We start from the raw sequence: 12845 nt of genomic DNA on the forward strand, positions 1-12845 counted from the left end.
CCAGCACCTTTTTTTTTTTTTTTTTAGACAGAGTCTTACTGAGTTAACCGAGGCTGGCCTCAAACTTGTGATCCTCCTGCCTCAGCCTCCCAAATAGCTGGGATTACAGGTGTGTTCCCCCATGCCCAGTGATTTTTAATTAATGGTACATATTTATGGAGTAGAATGTTATAATTTAATAAATGCATACAACATATACGGATCAAACAGGGATCAAAAATTGGCATTTCTATTTCCTTATCATTACTTTTTGTTTGGAGCCTTTAAGCTCCTCTTGGTATTCTGCATAAGGTGTGTAACAGGCTACTGTGAACTAGAGTCACATGGGTCACCATGGTGCAGAACATACTTACTCCTGCCACTCTGTTATTGTCTTTTTATCTTCACTGAGGGCCCCTCAGGTGAGGCTGACCTCAAGGTCAGCTGGCCAGAGAGGAGCAGATATTAATGACTAAATATTCATGCTCACCATTGGGTAGGGCCCTTCAGAAGCAGAGGACATCTCTGGGTGGGAGGGAGAGTTTCCCGGGGTTTGAGGATTCAGTGAGATGCTGACGTGAGGCTCCGTGTGCAGACGTGTGGTGGTGCTCAATTTGTCACCTGCTACTAGTGTGAATCAGTCTTATTGGTCTTGGTACTAGTCAAACATCATTCCTGACATCTTTATTTTGTGCTATTCTCTAAGAAAATAGAGGAATTAGAAAGCCATCTCCTAATGATCGCATTTTTTAACGTTCTTAAAGTATGGGTCTTAGATAAGTGACTGAAATCATTAAATCCTTTTAGAAACCATTACTAGTGGTTATGTTTCTTTGATTCATTTCTTTGGATAGCCAAAAAACATATAATAGAACTTGAAATGTTTCGTATCATTGCATCCAGTCCTGGATTTTTTAACCACGTGGCCAGAAGCAGCTGTACCTCCCCCTCTAGAGGATGCTCAAGTAACTTCCTTCAGTAAAAGCATTTTGAGCTGGGCTGTAGCTTGTGCCAAGAGTGTGTGAGGCCCTAGATTAAATCCCCAGCATACCCCTCTCCCCAAAACAGAGACCCTACGACATTTCGAGTGTCCTGCTGACTCATAACGGCAGCCTCAATCAAATATCAAGTTATGTGTTAATGTTTACTCTGGAATCTCTTTTGGGGGGTATGGAGGATTGAACTCGGGGGCACTCAGACCTGCAGTACACAGCCACATCCTCAGCCCTATTTTGTATTTAGAGACAGGGTCTCACTGAGTAGCTTAGTGCCTCACTTTTGCTGAGGCTGGCTTTGAACTTTTGATCCTCCTGCCCCAGCCTCCTAAGCCACTGGGATTATAGGTGTGTGCCAGCGTGTCCAGTTTACCTTACCCTGGAACTTTTGATATGCATGCAAAGCCCCCAGAATTGTCAGTTCAAAAGGATAATTTTATTTATAGATATGAATATCCCCTCTTTTACCTTCTTAAGAGGCCTCTGAAATCAAGCAGGAGCCAGGTGGGAGCTTCTTCATGCCATTCCGAGGTGTGATTGTCTGGTCCAGTGCCTGGCATAGAGGAATTCAGTATTTGCCAAGGAAAAGAAGCAAGAAAGCTAGAAAATGCTCACACTTAATCATGAACCTCTGCATTTTTCCATTTTTGAATAAATATTTATACACAGTCACAAATACCGTTAATTGATTCACAGATTTTGAATAGTTATACTCAATAACAAATACCGTTAATTGATTTACAGATTTTGAATAAATATTTATACTCAGTCACAAATACCATTAATTGATTTACAGATTTTAAATGTACGAGTCCATCCAAAAGTTTTTAATAGTCTTGGTAATTAATAAGTATCTGTAGAATAAATAAAAGAATTGGCATTGAGAAAGTGCTGTGACTATTACAGTGACAGTTTTTGGTGAAGTCCTCTATTGCTGAGTGAAAGCTATTGGCCTTTGTCATTCTGTGCCACAAGGTGTCACTTCAGAGCAAGATATTTTTAAATGCCTGAACCTAACGGCTTTTTGATAGGAGTTTTCAAAATGCAACAAGGCCACCAAACTGTTCACTAAAACTTGTGCCCAGCAGGCCACCTACTCTAACTTCAGAAATTCCTTGAGTGGCCAGAATCTTTCATGGAAATGCACAAAGCTGAGTTCTTGCAGGAGCAAGCGCCTCTCCCCTTCTTCCAGCCCCTGACAAGACACGGAGGGAGCCACCCGAGGCCACTCACATTCAGCCACAGTGTGTTTACTCTCAGGTGTTGTGTGCAGGTAGTTTTAACCCTTTTATGAGAATGGTGAACAGCGCAGTCTAAAAGAGGTGTATAGTTACCATGGAAACAAAGCCGAGCCGGTGACATCCCTCAGGACTGGCAGCCTCTCATGACACAGCACTGCTTTCTCTGGAGGATGCTGTCATCTGTGGACCTGCCAGACCTGCAGTACACATAGGAACATCCCCTTGCATTGTGCTTCAGAAGAAGGGTTCTATGTGTCCACTGACACTGACTTCCATGTCCCTTAGGGGTCCATCCAGATGTGTCTCAGTGGGTTCACAAATTCCCAGGAACTCCTTTAGGGGCTGACCAGGGCAATCAGTCCATGCCTATAGGTTCCTCTTATCACTGGATATAACTAGTGTCCCTGCTTTACCCTAGGTGATGTGTGGATGTGATAAATCTAAGTTCAAAGTCATGATTTAAGCTATTGCTACAAATTGACCACCAAGGAAAACTTCCTGGAAGGGCAGAGAAGGCAGCCAAGAAAGAAATGTAGGAGTTGTTCATTATCAAATTGGGGGCCTTCTAAGAGTCTTTTCTGACCCCAGTTGGGGTCTAGACACCACAGAGGAGCCATAGCCAGGAGCTCTCTGCTTTGGGAGTGGAAACAGTGGGAGCTGCAACTGCGTCCTGTCCTTGATTTTTAAAGACCTTTAGCCCTGAAAACAACGTAATTCCCTAGAAGGTCCCCATCCAAACTTGTGCAACAGTTGAGCACACCTAAATCTAAATGTAACAAGAAGATGGAGATACTGGCTTCAATAAGGTATCTAATGGAGTTGAGAGTGTTATACTTTGTATTTTGTTTCATTGTTGAGAGGCTGGGTATTGGTTGGCTCTTTGCCATGTCCTGCAGAGTAGAAATGTGATCTCTAATGAAATGTTCACTGTATGAAAATTCTATAAAATATCAACTTGGCTATCCCATGAACTCCCTCGTTCATATTTTGTCTATTGCTGCAGTTCCTCTCTGATTCCAAGGGACAACTTTCTTTCTAAAATTTATGGTTTCTTCTGTTTCTCCTCTTGCTGTTAGTAGAGAAGAATTAAATTCTTATATATTTTACAGAGATCCAATTGGAACATATAAAGTATCTTTTTTATAGGAGTTTGTGTATTCTGTTGCATTCATTCACTTATTCACTCAGTAGTTTGGTTTTTTTTTTTTTTTTTTTTTTTTTAATAGAGCATCTGTTAAGGGATGGGTACTTCTCTTGGTGTGAGGGACCTAGTAGTGAAGGAAACAGACAAAAAAGCATGCCCTTGGTGGACCTTAGCATCTAGTGGTGGGGTTGAGGGAGAGAGAGAGTACTGAAGTTAAACCTGTGGTATAGTATATTCTAATAAAAAATAAATTAAAAAAAATGAGCAGGGAACGGGGTTTTAAAATGTGGAAGATATCTTGAAGTTTTAGGGTAGGTGGTTAGGTTGAGCCTTAAGGCAGTTGGGAGAAATACGATAATCAGGAACTTCAAGTGCACAGGTCTTGAGATGATAATATGCCTGAGATGTAGGAGGGACCACAAGGGGCTTAGGGTAGAAGAAGCAGAGTGAAGGATGAGGATACCTGCTCCTCTGCTTCTCCACTGTCTGCTGAACACCTTGCACAGCTCCTTGCACATAGTAACACAAAACGTTCATTGGCTGAATTAGTGAAATATGGGCAGAGAGGGAGAAAAGTCAGAACATCATAGCTAAAGGATACAGAATGGAGAAAGGGGGGTATAGTAGAGAAGAACAGAACTGGGTGAGCTATGAGACACAAGTTTGATGCAAGAGTGAGATTTGGGAGGTGACAGGTTGAAGACATAGGATTGATGGCGTCCTCCAGGGAGATGGCCACGGGCCAGGTCATGGTGTAGCAATGTGGATAGAAGTAAGTATTCATTCCTTGGGCAGGACCCGAGGCCCTGATGATGGAGTTTAAGCCAGCCGTGAAGAAGATCAGAAATAGAGCATAAAGCCAATGCACGGTTAATGGGTGCTATTGATAAGATTGGGAGAGTCCAGTGAACATTGTAATAGAAACTATTTAGTGATGCACCGCACTATATGGCAATGTAGGGCTCTCATCAGCAGAGACTGTCAGTCACTGGAGAAGTGAGCAGCCAAGATGGCCTTATCAATCAGATGGCCTCGGTGCAATGCTCCAGTGTGACCAGCAGGTGGCGCCATCTGGGTTGTGATCTGAAGAACTTCCCAAGGTCCCTCTGCCTAGAAATCCGGATACTTTGCCATTGAGCTCAGAGCCCTGGAAATGTTTTTGATATTTATTGTCATGGCCTTATTCAGAAACACTGTTTAGGGAATCTGCCCAAGCTTTGCTAAATGTAACCGAGCTCACAAAGGAATGCCTGTTCCCCTCCTCTGCATAAGAAGGCTCTGTGTTTTGATACTTACTTAGGCTGCGCTTATTCGATTTGGTGCACCAAATGATAAGTAATGATTAACCGGCAGGGGATGAGTTTTACTTGCTGTATGTCAAGGTTATATATTAACGGAAGAAAAGAGCACAAGATACATTTTGGACAAAAGGGATGTGTGTGGAGTCATCAATGTGCTGTGTTTGCCCTTAGGCGTCCCAGATGGGAGTTTTGCTTTGCCAAAACAATCAAGATTAGAAGACGCTGCTCAGGGAGCCTCCGGCTTGGCAGGTAACGTCATGCACCCAGCCAGCGGTTGAAGTAGAGTGCAATAAATACATGGTCATGAAATGTGTACCTGCCTGAATTACAAGGAAGTTATAGTTTTCAGATCACTGTAGCTGCAGACACCTAAAAACTTAGCATTTTCAATAGAAGCAAGCAGGCTTCCATCCTAGCATTTTTATTTCTGCCTCTTAACTCTTCTAGAGTTAATCTCGGGCCTGAGATTCCTAAAGTTTTAGGCCTCTGCTTTAGCTGATAGTTATTGACTAGATTTCGGGGGTTAGAAATATGTAATCTATTCTGATTTTTCTTTTTCTTCTATATGAATTTTAGGACTTTCCCCTCTAGTTCTATGAAGAATTTCTTTGGTATTTTAATGGGGATTACAATGAACCTGTATATTGCTTTTGGTAGTATGGCCATTTTGACCATTTTAATTCTGCCTGTTCAAGAACATGAGAGGCCTTTCCATTTTCTAAAGTATTCTTCAAAAATATATATATATATTCTTCTATAGTTTTCATCATAGAGATCTTTTATTTCTTTGGTTACATTTATTCCCAAGTTGTTTTTTGTTTTGAGGTTATAGTGAATGGAGTTATCTTCCTGATTTCTTTCTCAGCAGATTCATTATTGGAGCATAGGAAAGGTATTGATTTTCATATCTTGATCTTCTATCTGCTTTGCTGAATTTATCAAAATCAAAACTACATTGAGATTTCATTTCACTCCAGTTAAAATGGCAATCATCCAGAACACAGATAGTAATAAATGTGTGGGAAAAGGTATACATTATTGGTGGGATTGAAGACTAATACCACCACTTGGGAAAGCAGTGTGGAGATTCCTCAAAAGACTAGGAATGGAACCACCATATGAACCAGCTGTCCCACTCCTTGGTTATTTATCCAAAGAACTAAAATCGGCATGATGTAGTGATATAGGCATATCAATGTTTATAGAAGTACGACTCAAAATAGCCAAGTTATATAAACAGCCCAGTGTAGTAGACGTACACAATGAAGCTTTACTCAGCCATAAAGAAGAATGGAATTATGGCATTGGCTGGTAAGTGGATGGAACTGGGGAACATAATGCTGAATGAAGTAAGCCAGACTCTGTCAAGGGTTAAATGTGTTCTCTCATGTGTGGAAGCTGTATGAAAATAAAGGGAAAGATGGGAAGGGGATCCCGGAACTCAGAAGGGAGATTAGTGGACTTGGAGGAGGGAGAGAGTGAGAGAAGGAGGGAGGGAGTAGGGATGGGAAAAGGGAGGAATTTCAGGATGAAATTGACCAAATTATGCTATGTACATATATGAACATACCGCAGCGAATTCCACCTTTATATCTATAAAGCACCCATTTAGAAAACATAAACGGAAGACCCGTGGAGTAGAGGAAGGGGGGACAGGGGAGGGAAGGAGAGAAGGGAAAGAGGAAGTACTCTACCAAAATGGAGCCAATCATATTCCATGAATGTATGGTTAGGTCAAAATGAATCCATCTGTTATATGGAACAGTGATGCACTAAGAGAGTCTGGTTGAAATAAGCTCATGCCAGAGAGAGAGGTCACTTGGTCAGAGGCAGCATGAGGCTCCTGCTGACCTTGTACAGTCATGGCCAGAGTCACCGAGTGCACTGTTACAGGCAGTGGGGCATCGGTGGTTCCTACCTGTGGTTCTCACACGCTCTTCCATCCTCTGGGAAGCTGTTGGACCAAGCCTATCTCCTTTGAGCATTTGTTAATTTTATTTAATATTTTTGTTGTTGTTAGGCATTTCTACTCCATCTCTGGAATATGCGCCTGAGAACTTGAATGTTTCTGCCATTGTCACAGCCTTGGAAAACTTCACCGGAGAAATGAAAAGAAAATACGAGGTAATCATCCGCTAAAAATGAAAAACTATCTCATGAACCTGGAGGACGTTGTTCAAAAGAAAATAAGCCAGACAAATACCGCATGATCTCAAATATGGAATTTAAGTAAGGTTGAATTCAAAAGCAGAGAGGGAGGAAGGGTGGTTACCACGAGTTAGGGGAATGAGAGATAGGGGGACATGTTGGTCAAAGAAACAAAACTTTTAATTATAAGATGGGTAAGTTCTAGATACCCAGTGTACAGCATGGTGTGACATAGTTGATAATTGTACTTGAAATTCGTGAAGAGTAGATCTCCAGTGTTCTCACGGTGCGCGCACACAGGTAACAGTAAGGTGATGCATATGTTAATTAGGTTGGTTGTGATGATCATTTTACAATGTATGTATAACACCACATGTTCCCCTTGAATATAAATAATTTTGTCAATTTTAGCTCAACAAAGCTGAAAATAAGACAAAGGTAGAAAAATTAGCTTGTTATGAGTTTAAAGTAACATATATATAATATTCATCAATACTGTTGTTATTCTTCATATGTGAAGGTGCTCCTGAGTCTTTGGGGAGGTGTATTTGTCTTAGCTGTGGTCCTTGATTTTTGTGGTTTATATTTATAGCTAGCTGTTCCATGTCCATATGCTCCAACGGGAGTAAATATGTGGACATCAGACTAATGGTTGGGTTCCACTGTATGCTTTATCAGACAAATGAACTCTCAGAAAGCAATGACTTGGACCCAAGATGATAGTCAGAGATGGGGGGAGAGGGTGACCGTATGGAGGAGAGGACTCAGACAGAGTTGAAGGTAGACTTGGTAGCAGACCTTTGAGATGCTGTACCTACAACCTGTCCCACAGCCTGGTCCGCAAGATTAAAAACCAACATTCATTTAACTAAGATGGAAGGCTTCCAAAGTCTTACTACTAGCAATATCAATGCAAGAAAATTTATAATGAAAATATGCTTTTAGTATTCAACATGAATATATGCTTTCTGATTTTTCTCATTTTTCTTTATTAGTACCAAGCTTGAGATAATTCCTGAAAGGTATGCAGAATAGTGCCACATCACTGTTCCTCGGCAGTGTGTTTACTATGGATATTATAATGTTCAGGCAGAATCTTTTTAATGCAAAGCACACACTACACTTATATAGTTATGTTTAATTCAAATTGATGATTTTGTTTTTGTTGTTATGGTTTAGTTCAGGTACAGTGAGAGTCCTCTTTCAGAAAAGGCAAAGAAAACACCGAATTGCATAATAAAACTTTTAAACTTGATACACCTCTGCAAGTAAGTATTGAATTTCAAAGCAATTCATGGAAATGTGATTATTCACAAACAATATTTATCTCATGACTGCTGTACGGGGGCCTGAGGAGTTGCAGCCTGAGCCAGATGTGAGTTTGATACATGCTTCAACCCCTCCAGGTATCTGGTTTTGCATCCATAAGATGAACTAAATATCCTCCTTGAGCCTTTCATTGTCTGCCATTATATGATCCCAAAATATTGTTCTTAAGAATTTTCAAATCCATGTGTGAAGACAGGGTAAGCATGGATATACGTGTGAAAAATACTGGGTAGATGAATTGTACAGACATGCAGTAGAATATTAATTTAACCTTAAAAGGGAATTAAAATTCTAACACATGCTGTGACACAGATAAACCTAGAAAACGTGCTAAGAGAAAGAATCCAGACACAAGAGGTACTGCATTATTCCCCTTAGAGGAGGTAACTACAAGAGTATGAATGGAAATCCATAGACATAGAAGGTACGTTGGAGGTCTCTAAAGTTGAGAGAAGGGGCAGTTACTATTTAATAGGTGCAGAGTTTCTGTTCGGTATGATGGAAAAATTTTGCAAATGGATGATGGTGGTGGTTGTCGAACATTGTGTGATGAACTTAATGCCACTGAACTGCACAGTGAAAGATGGCTAAAAGCAAATTTGATGTTATGTATATTAATCAGATAAGAAAATGCTGCTCGTCCATGCACTCACACTCTCACACCTGTTCCCCCTTGTGATCATGGAGCAAGAAGCACCAAGACACCCAAGTTTCAGAGGGGTGGGAAGGGGAATGGAGGGATGAAATTCTGTATTGATCAGAGTGAATTCAGAACATTCTCAAAGGAAGTGCTTCTTGAGTGGGCTTTGGAAACAAAGATTTGAGTGGTGCAGGGGAGGTGAGTATAGAAATTGTGCCTTATTAGAAAGAATGGGCTGCAGATGAGGAAGGGAAGAAAGGGATGGAGAGTCAGTTTGCTAAAGTAGAAAGTTTCTTAGGGTAGAATACTTTAAATAGACATTTGTAATATTTTTTCCAACTCTTACATACATGCAATGTCGTTTACTTGTCCAAACAAGCCCGGGAAGGACTTTGGATTTGTGGAGCTCCTGTTATGCTCCGGGGGCTCATGGTCAGCCACATAGTCATTGAACAGGTGCACATTGAGTGACTCTGGGTACCAGGCTCCTTGCTCAGCACAGGAGAGCTACGAGCACCAGCGTTAGCTTTCTGACTGTGACAAACGCCTGAGATAATCAACTTATAAGAAAAAGTTTGTTTGGGCTCACGGTTTTGGAGGCTTCAATTCTTGATCAGTTGGCTCTGTTGCTTTGGGCCTGTGACCAGGCAGCAGTCATGCTGGAAGCATATGGCAGAGAAAATCTGCTCATTTCATGACTGGAACGAGGGAGGGAGGGGGAGAGAGGGGGGGAAGGAGCTGGGGTCCCACAGTCCTTGTCAAGGGTTAAGGGCATGCTCCCAGTGACCTAGCTGGACAGCACTTCTTAAACCTTCCACCGCCTCCCAATAGCACCAGTTTGGGAACCAGTTCTTTAACACGGGGGGGGCCTTTTGGGGACATTCCACATCCAAACTATAGCAGCAAGCTCTAGGAAATCTTCTCTTCGTGGAATGTTCGCCTTAACAGAGGAGAGAGAGACAGACACACAGACACACAAAAGCAAACAGATAAGGAATCTATATGTCAGAACGGCAACTGTTAGAAATTCTAGAACTAAAACAGAGGTGGAAAGATGGTGTCATGAGCCCATTCCTGACCACAGCTTTCAGGGCCAGTTTAAGACCAGATAGAGAAAGGACAGCAAGTGGAAGGCAGAAGGAACGGAGAGCCCTTAGTCTTTTCTCTTCCCTGGAGACATCTGTCCTGTGCTCTCCTAAGAATGATAAGGAAACACCAGCTTCCGGGATTCTGTTGAAAGATGAACTGAGAGTTTGCATGTTGGGGGTTTGGAGATTGGGGATGAGCAGGCATGGAAAGGAGGAGGAGAAGAGAGCCTCTTCCATGTTCTTCATAAAGATCTGGTGAAATATCATTCGTCACACTCCAGAAACCCCATGAAATGTGTTGCTTTTATGTTTATCAGACTCAATAAGCTACAGCACTTTCACGATTTTGTTCTCCAAGAGTTGAGCAATCTTGAGAAGGATATTCAGGCTCTAAAACACCTTGAGAAGGATATTTTGGTAAGTTGTTCTTGTTCGGAACTCTCTCGGTGACTGAGGAGTATCTCTTCTGTGGAGGAAAAAGTGTTAGCTACTTACATAAATCTTTTGTTCAATTTTAGGAATTTTTGGGGAAACAGTTTGATGATCTGAAATCATTCTGTGATGAGCAAGTGCTGAGGTACTTTTAAAAATGTCCTTGAGTCCTTTGGTTGGTGTATAAAGTAATGCTTTTGCTAAGAAGTATGGTCAGTGGGCGTTGGCAAAGCTCATTTAAGCATCGGAACAGCAGAGCCTTTTTAGACTAGGGATTTCCAAGGCACCTCCTTGGGGATGGAGTGTGGCTGATGATGTCAGTCAAGAAGGGTAAATGGTGAAAAAAAAAAATTGTGATCCAAATGGCTTTATTTTTAAGCCGTATTTTCAAAATTGATTACCTTGGAGATATCTATTTAGGTTTCTGAGTAAATATTCATTTACTGATTTTAGTTATGTACTGATGTTCTTGATGATAGACCATATTCTACATATTTTGCAGATATTCGTATATATATTAAATATATACGTGTGTGTGTGTGTGTGTGTGTGTGTGTGTGTATACATGCACTTTTTTAAAAACAAATGGAGCCAGGCGCAGTAGCACACCCCTGTAATCCCAGTGGCTCAGGAGGCTGGCGCAGGATGATTGCAAGTTCAAAGCCAGCCTCAGCTAAAGTGGCGTGCTAAGCAACTCAGTGAGACCCTGTCTCCAAAAAAAAAAAAAAAAGGGGGGGGCGGCGGGGGTGAGGATAGAGGCTCAGTGGCCAAGTGCCCCTGAGTTCAATCCCCAGGACCAAACAAATAACAAACAAACAAATGGGCTTACTGCACTATGTACTCCTCTGGCTGGACTTCACAGTGTACATCCTGAGGTTGCTGCTCTGTCCATTTAGAATATTCTCCCATCTTCTGGAGCCTATGGGGTGGGGGGGATGGAAAGTAAAGTCTTTTACTCCTTTCCTTTTTTTCCTGGGGGGAAAAAATCTAGTATTCTCTTCCCACTTGGATGATCAGAAGGAATCCCTGTATAAATTTGTAATGGCTGCAATGGCTAAAGTTTTCTCTGCCAGATGAGAACCAGCTTTGCTATTTATGTATCTATCTGTCTATTTATTATTTATTGATCTGGAAATCTGTTGTTAAAGGAATGATATTATTTTGATCACATTGTATATTGAAAAGCAAAGAAAAAAGTGCTTTTAAGACTTACTATCCATCCTGCTATTTACTCTAGTGAACACAGTAATGATGATTGTAAGGGCCATTTTCAAAATCCTTTCATGTAGTCATCTTCATTCTGTAGCATTCTGCATGATCAGAGGTGATAGCCTTTTAAAGACCTCTTCACTGGGTGCCCATGGTTGGCTGTGAATTATTCTCAAACTTCTTTGAGTCAGATCTCTTTACAAATTTAATATTTCTTGCAGATTCCCAAAGAGCTTTTGCTTAGGAGAGAAAGAGCTGTGAATATTTCCAATATTAAAAATTGAGACTCTTTGAACATGTATTTACTTTTAAATAACAGTAATAAACCTTCCTATGTTAATGTAGTTTTTATGAAAAATGACTACATTTTTAAAATAAGAAACACGAGAAGAGCATTGTTTCATTTGCAAATCTTAATGTCTGTTTTAATGTCTGACTTCAATGTCTTTTTTCATGTCTCACTTAATCCAAGGCACCTGGATTCCCTTATCTGCTTTTGAGTTTAATCTGTTGAGTCATATAGCTTTTAGGAAATTCCACTGTACATTTTTAAGAGAGTAAAATGTTATTTCATTATTATCAAAATAATTTTGCCCTTACTGAAGCTTGGGTTCCCTAAGTATTCCTCAGACCACACCGTGAGAACTGCTGACATAGAGCAACTCCAGCTTAAGCATTAGAGATTCTATCACCTAGTGTTCTGGAGAATTCATTTATTTTGAGTAACCACCACATTTTAGGCAGATATCTTTTCAATTAACATTGTTGGGTATTAGTTACTATTTGCATTCGTCTCCTTTTGATACCAGGCCCATCTCTTCAAAATATGGGATAGTGTGACTTTTTTTTTGTCTGTTTAATTTTTCCCTTTATATTATATATTCATATTTATATGCTGCTGAGGATTGAACACAGGGTCTCACACATGCTAGGTGAATGCTCTTCTGCTGAGCCACAATCCCAGCCCCATGTCTTTTTAATTTTAAGAGATAAAGAGAAAAGGCTATTGGAAGATTAATTACAATGATTGGCAAAAATATGAAATACAATTTTATAGGTCAAACTGGATAAATCTAACAAAAGGAAGATGAGCCAGAAGCAACAGCATGAGATAATTGACATTAAGAAAAAATAGAAAAGAGGGGCTGAGGCTGGGGCTCAGTGGTAGAGCACTCGCCTAGCACGTGTGAGGCCCTGGGTTTGATCCTCAGCACCACATAAAAACAAATAAAAGAAACATAAAAGAGAGAAATAATAAAAGAGAACTAATGGATGCTTACAGACATTCATAGAAATGTGTATAAAAATAACAATGCAATGTATATATATATATATACTG

General features: G+C 40.6%; 1 protein-coding gene across 1 annotated transcript in view; it reads left to right on the plus strand.

Annotated features, from left to right (window-relative positions):
- Sycp2l (synaptonemal complex protein 2 like) overlaps positions 1–12845 on the plus strand; it is a 122042-nt gene that overhangs the window by 95687 nt on the left and 13510 nt on the right. Inside the window, exons 26-30 of the mRNA XM_048799790.1 lie at positions 4832–4909; positions 6681–6784; positions 7988–8076; positions 10183–10282; positions 10384–10442. Coding sequence (XP_048655747.1) covers positions 4832–4909; positions 6681–6784; positions 7988–8076; positions 10183–10282; positions 10384–10442 — 430 coding nt within the window. The remainder of the gene's footprint in view (positions 1–4831; positions 4910–6680; positions 6785–7987; positions 8077–10182; positions 10283–10383; positions 10443–12845) is intronic.

The sequence above is a fragment of the Marmota marmota genome, unplaced genomic scaffold, assembly GCF_001458135.2.
Source record: "Marmota marmota marmota unplaced genomic scaffold, marMar, whole genome shotgun sequence".
Lineage (NCBI taxonomy): Eukaryota > Metazoa > Chordata > Mammalia > Rodentia > Sciuridae > Marmota > Marmota marmota.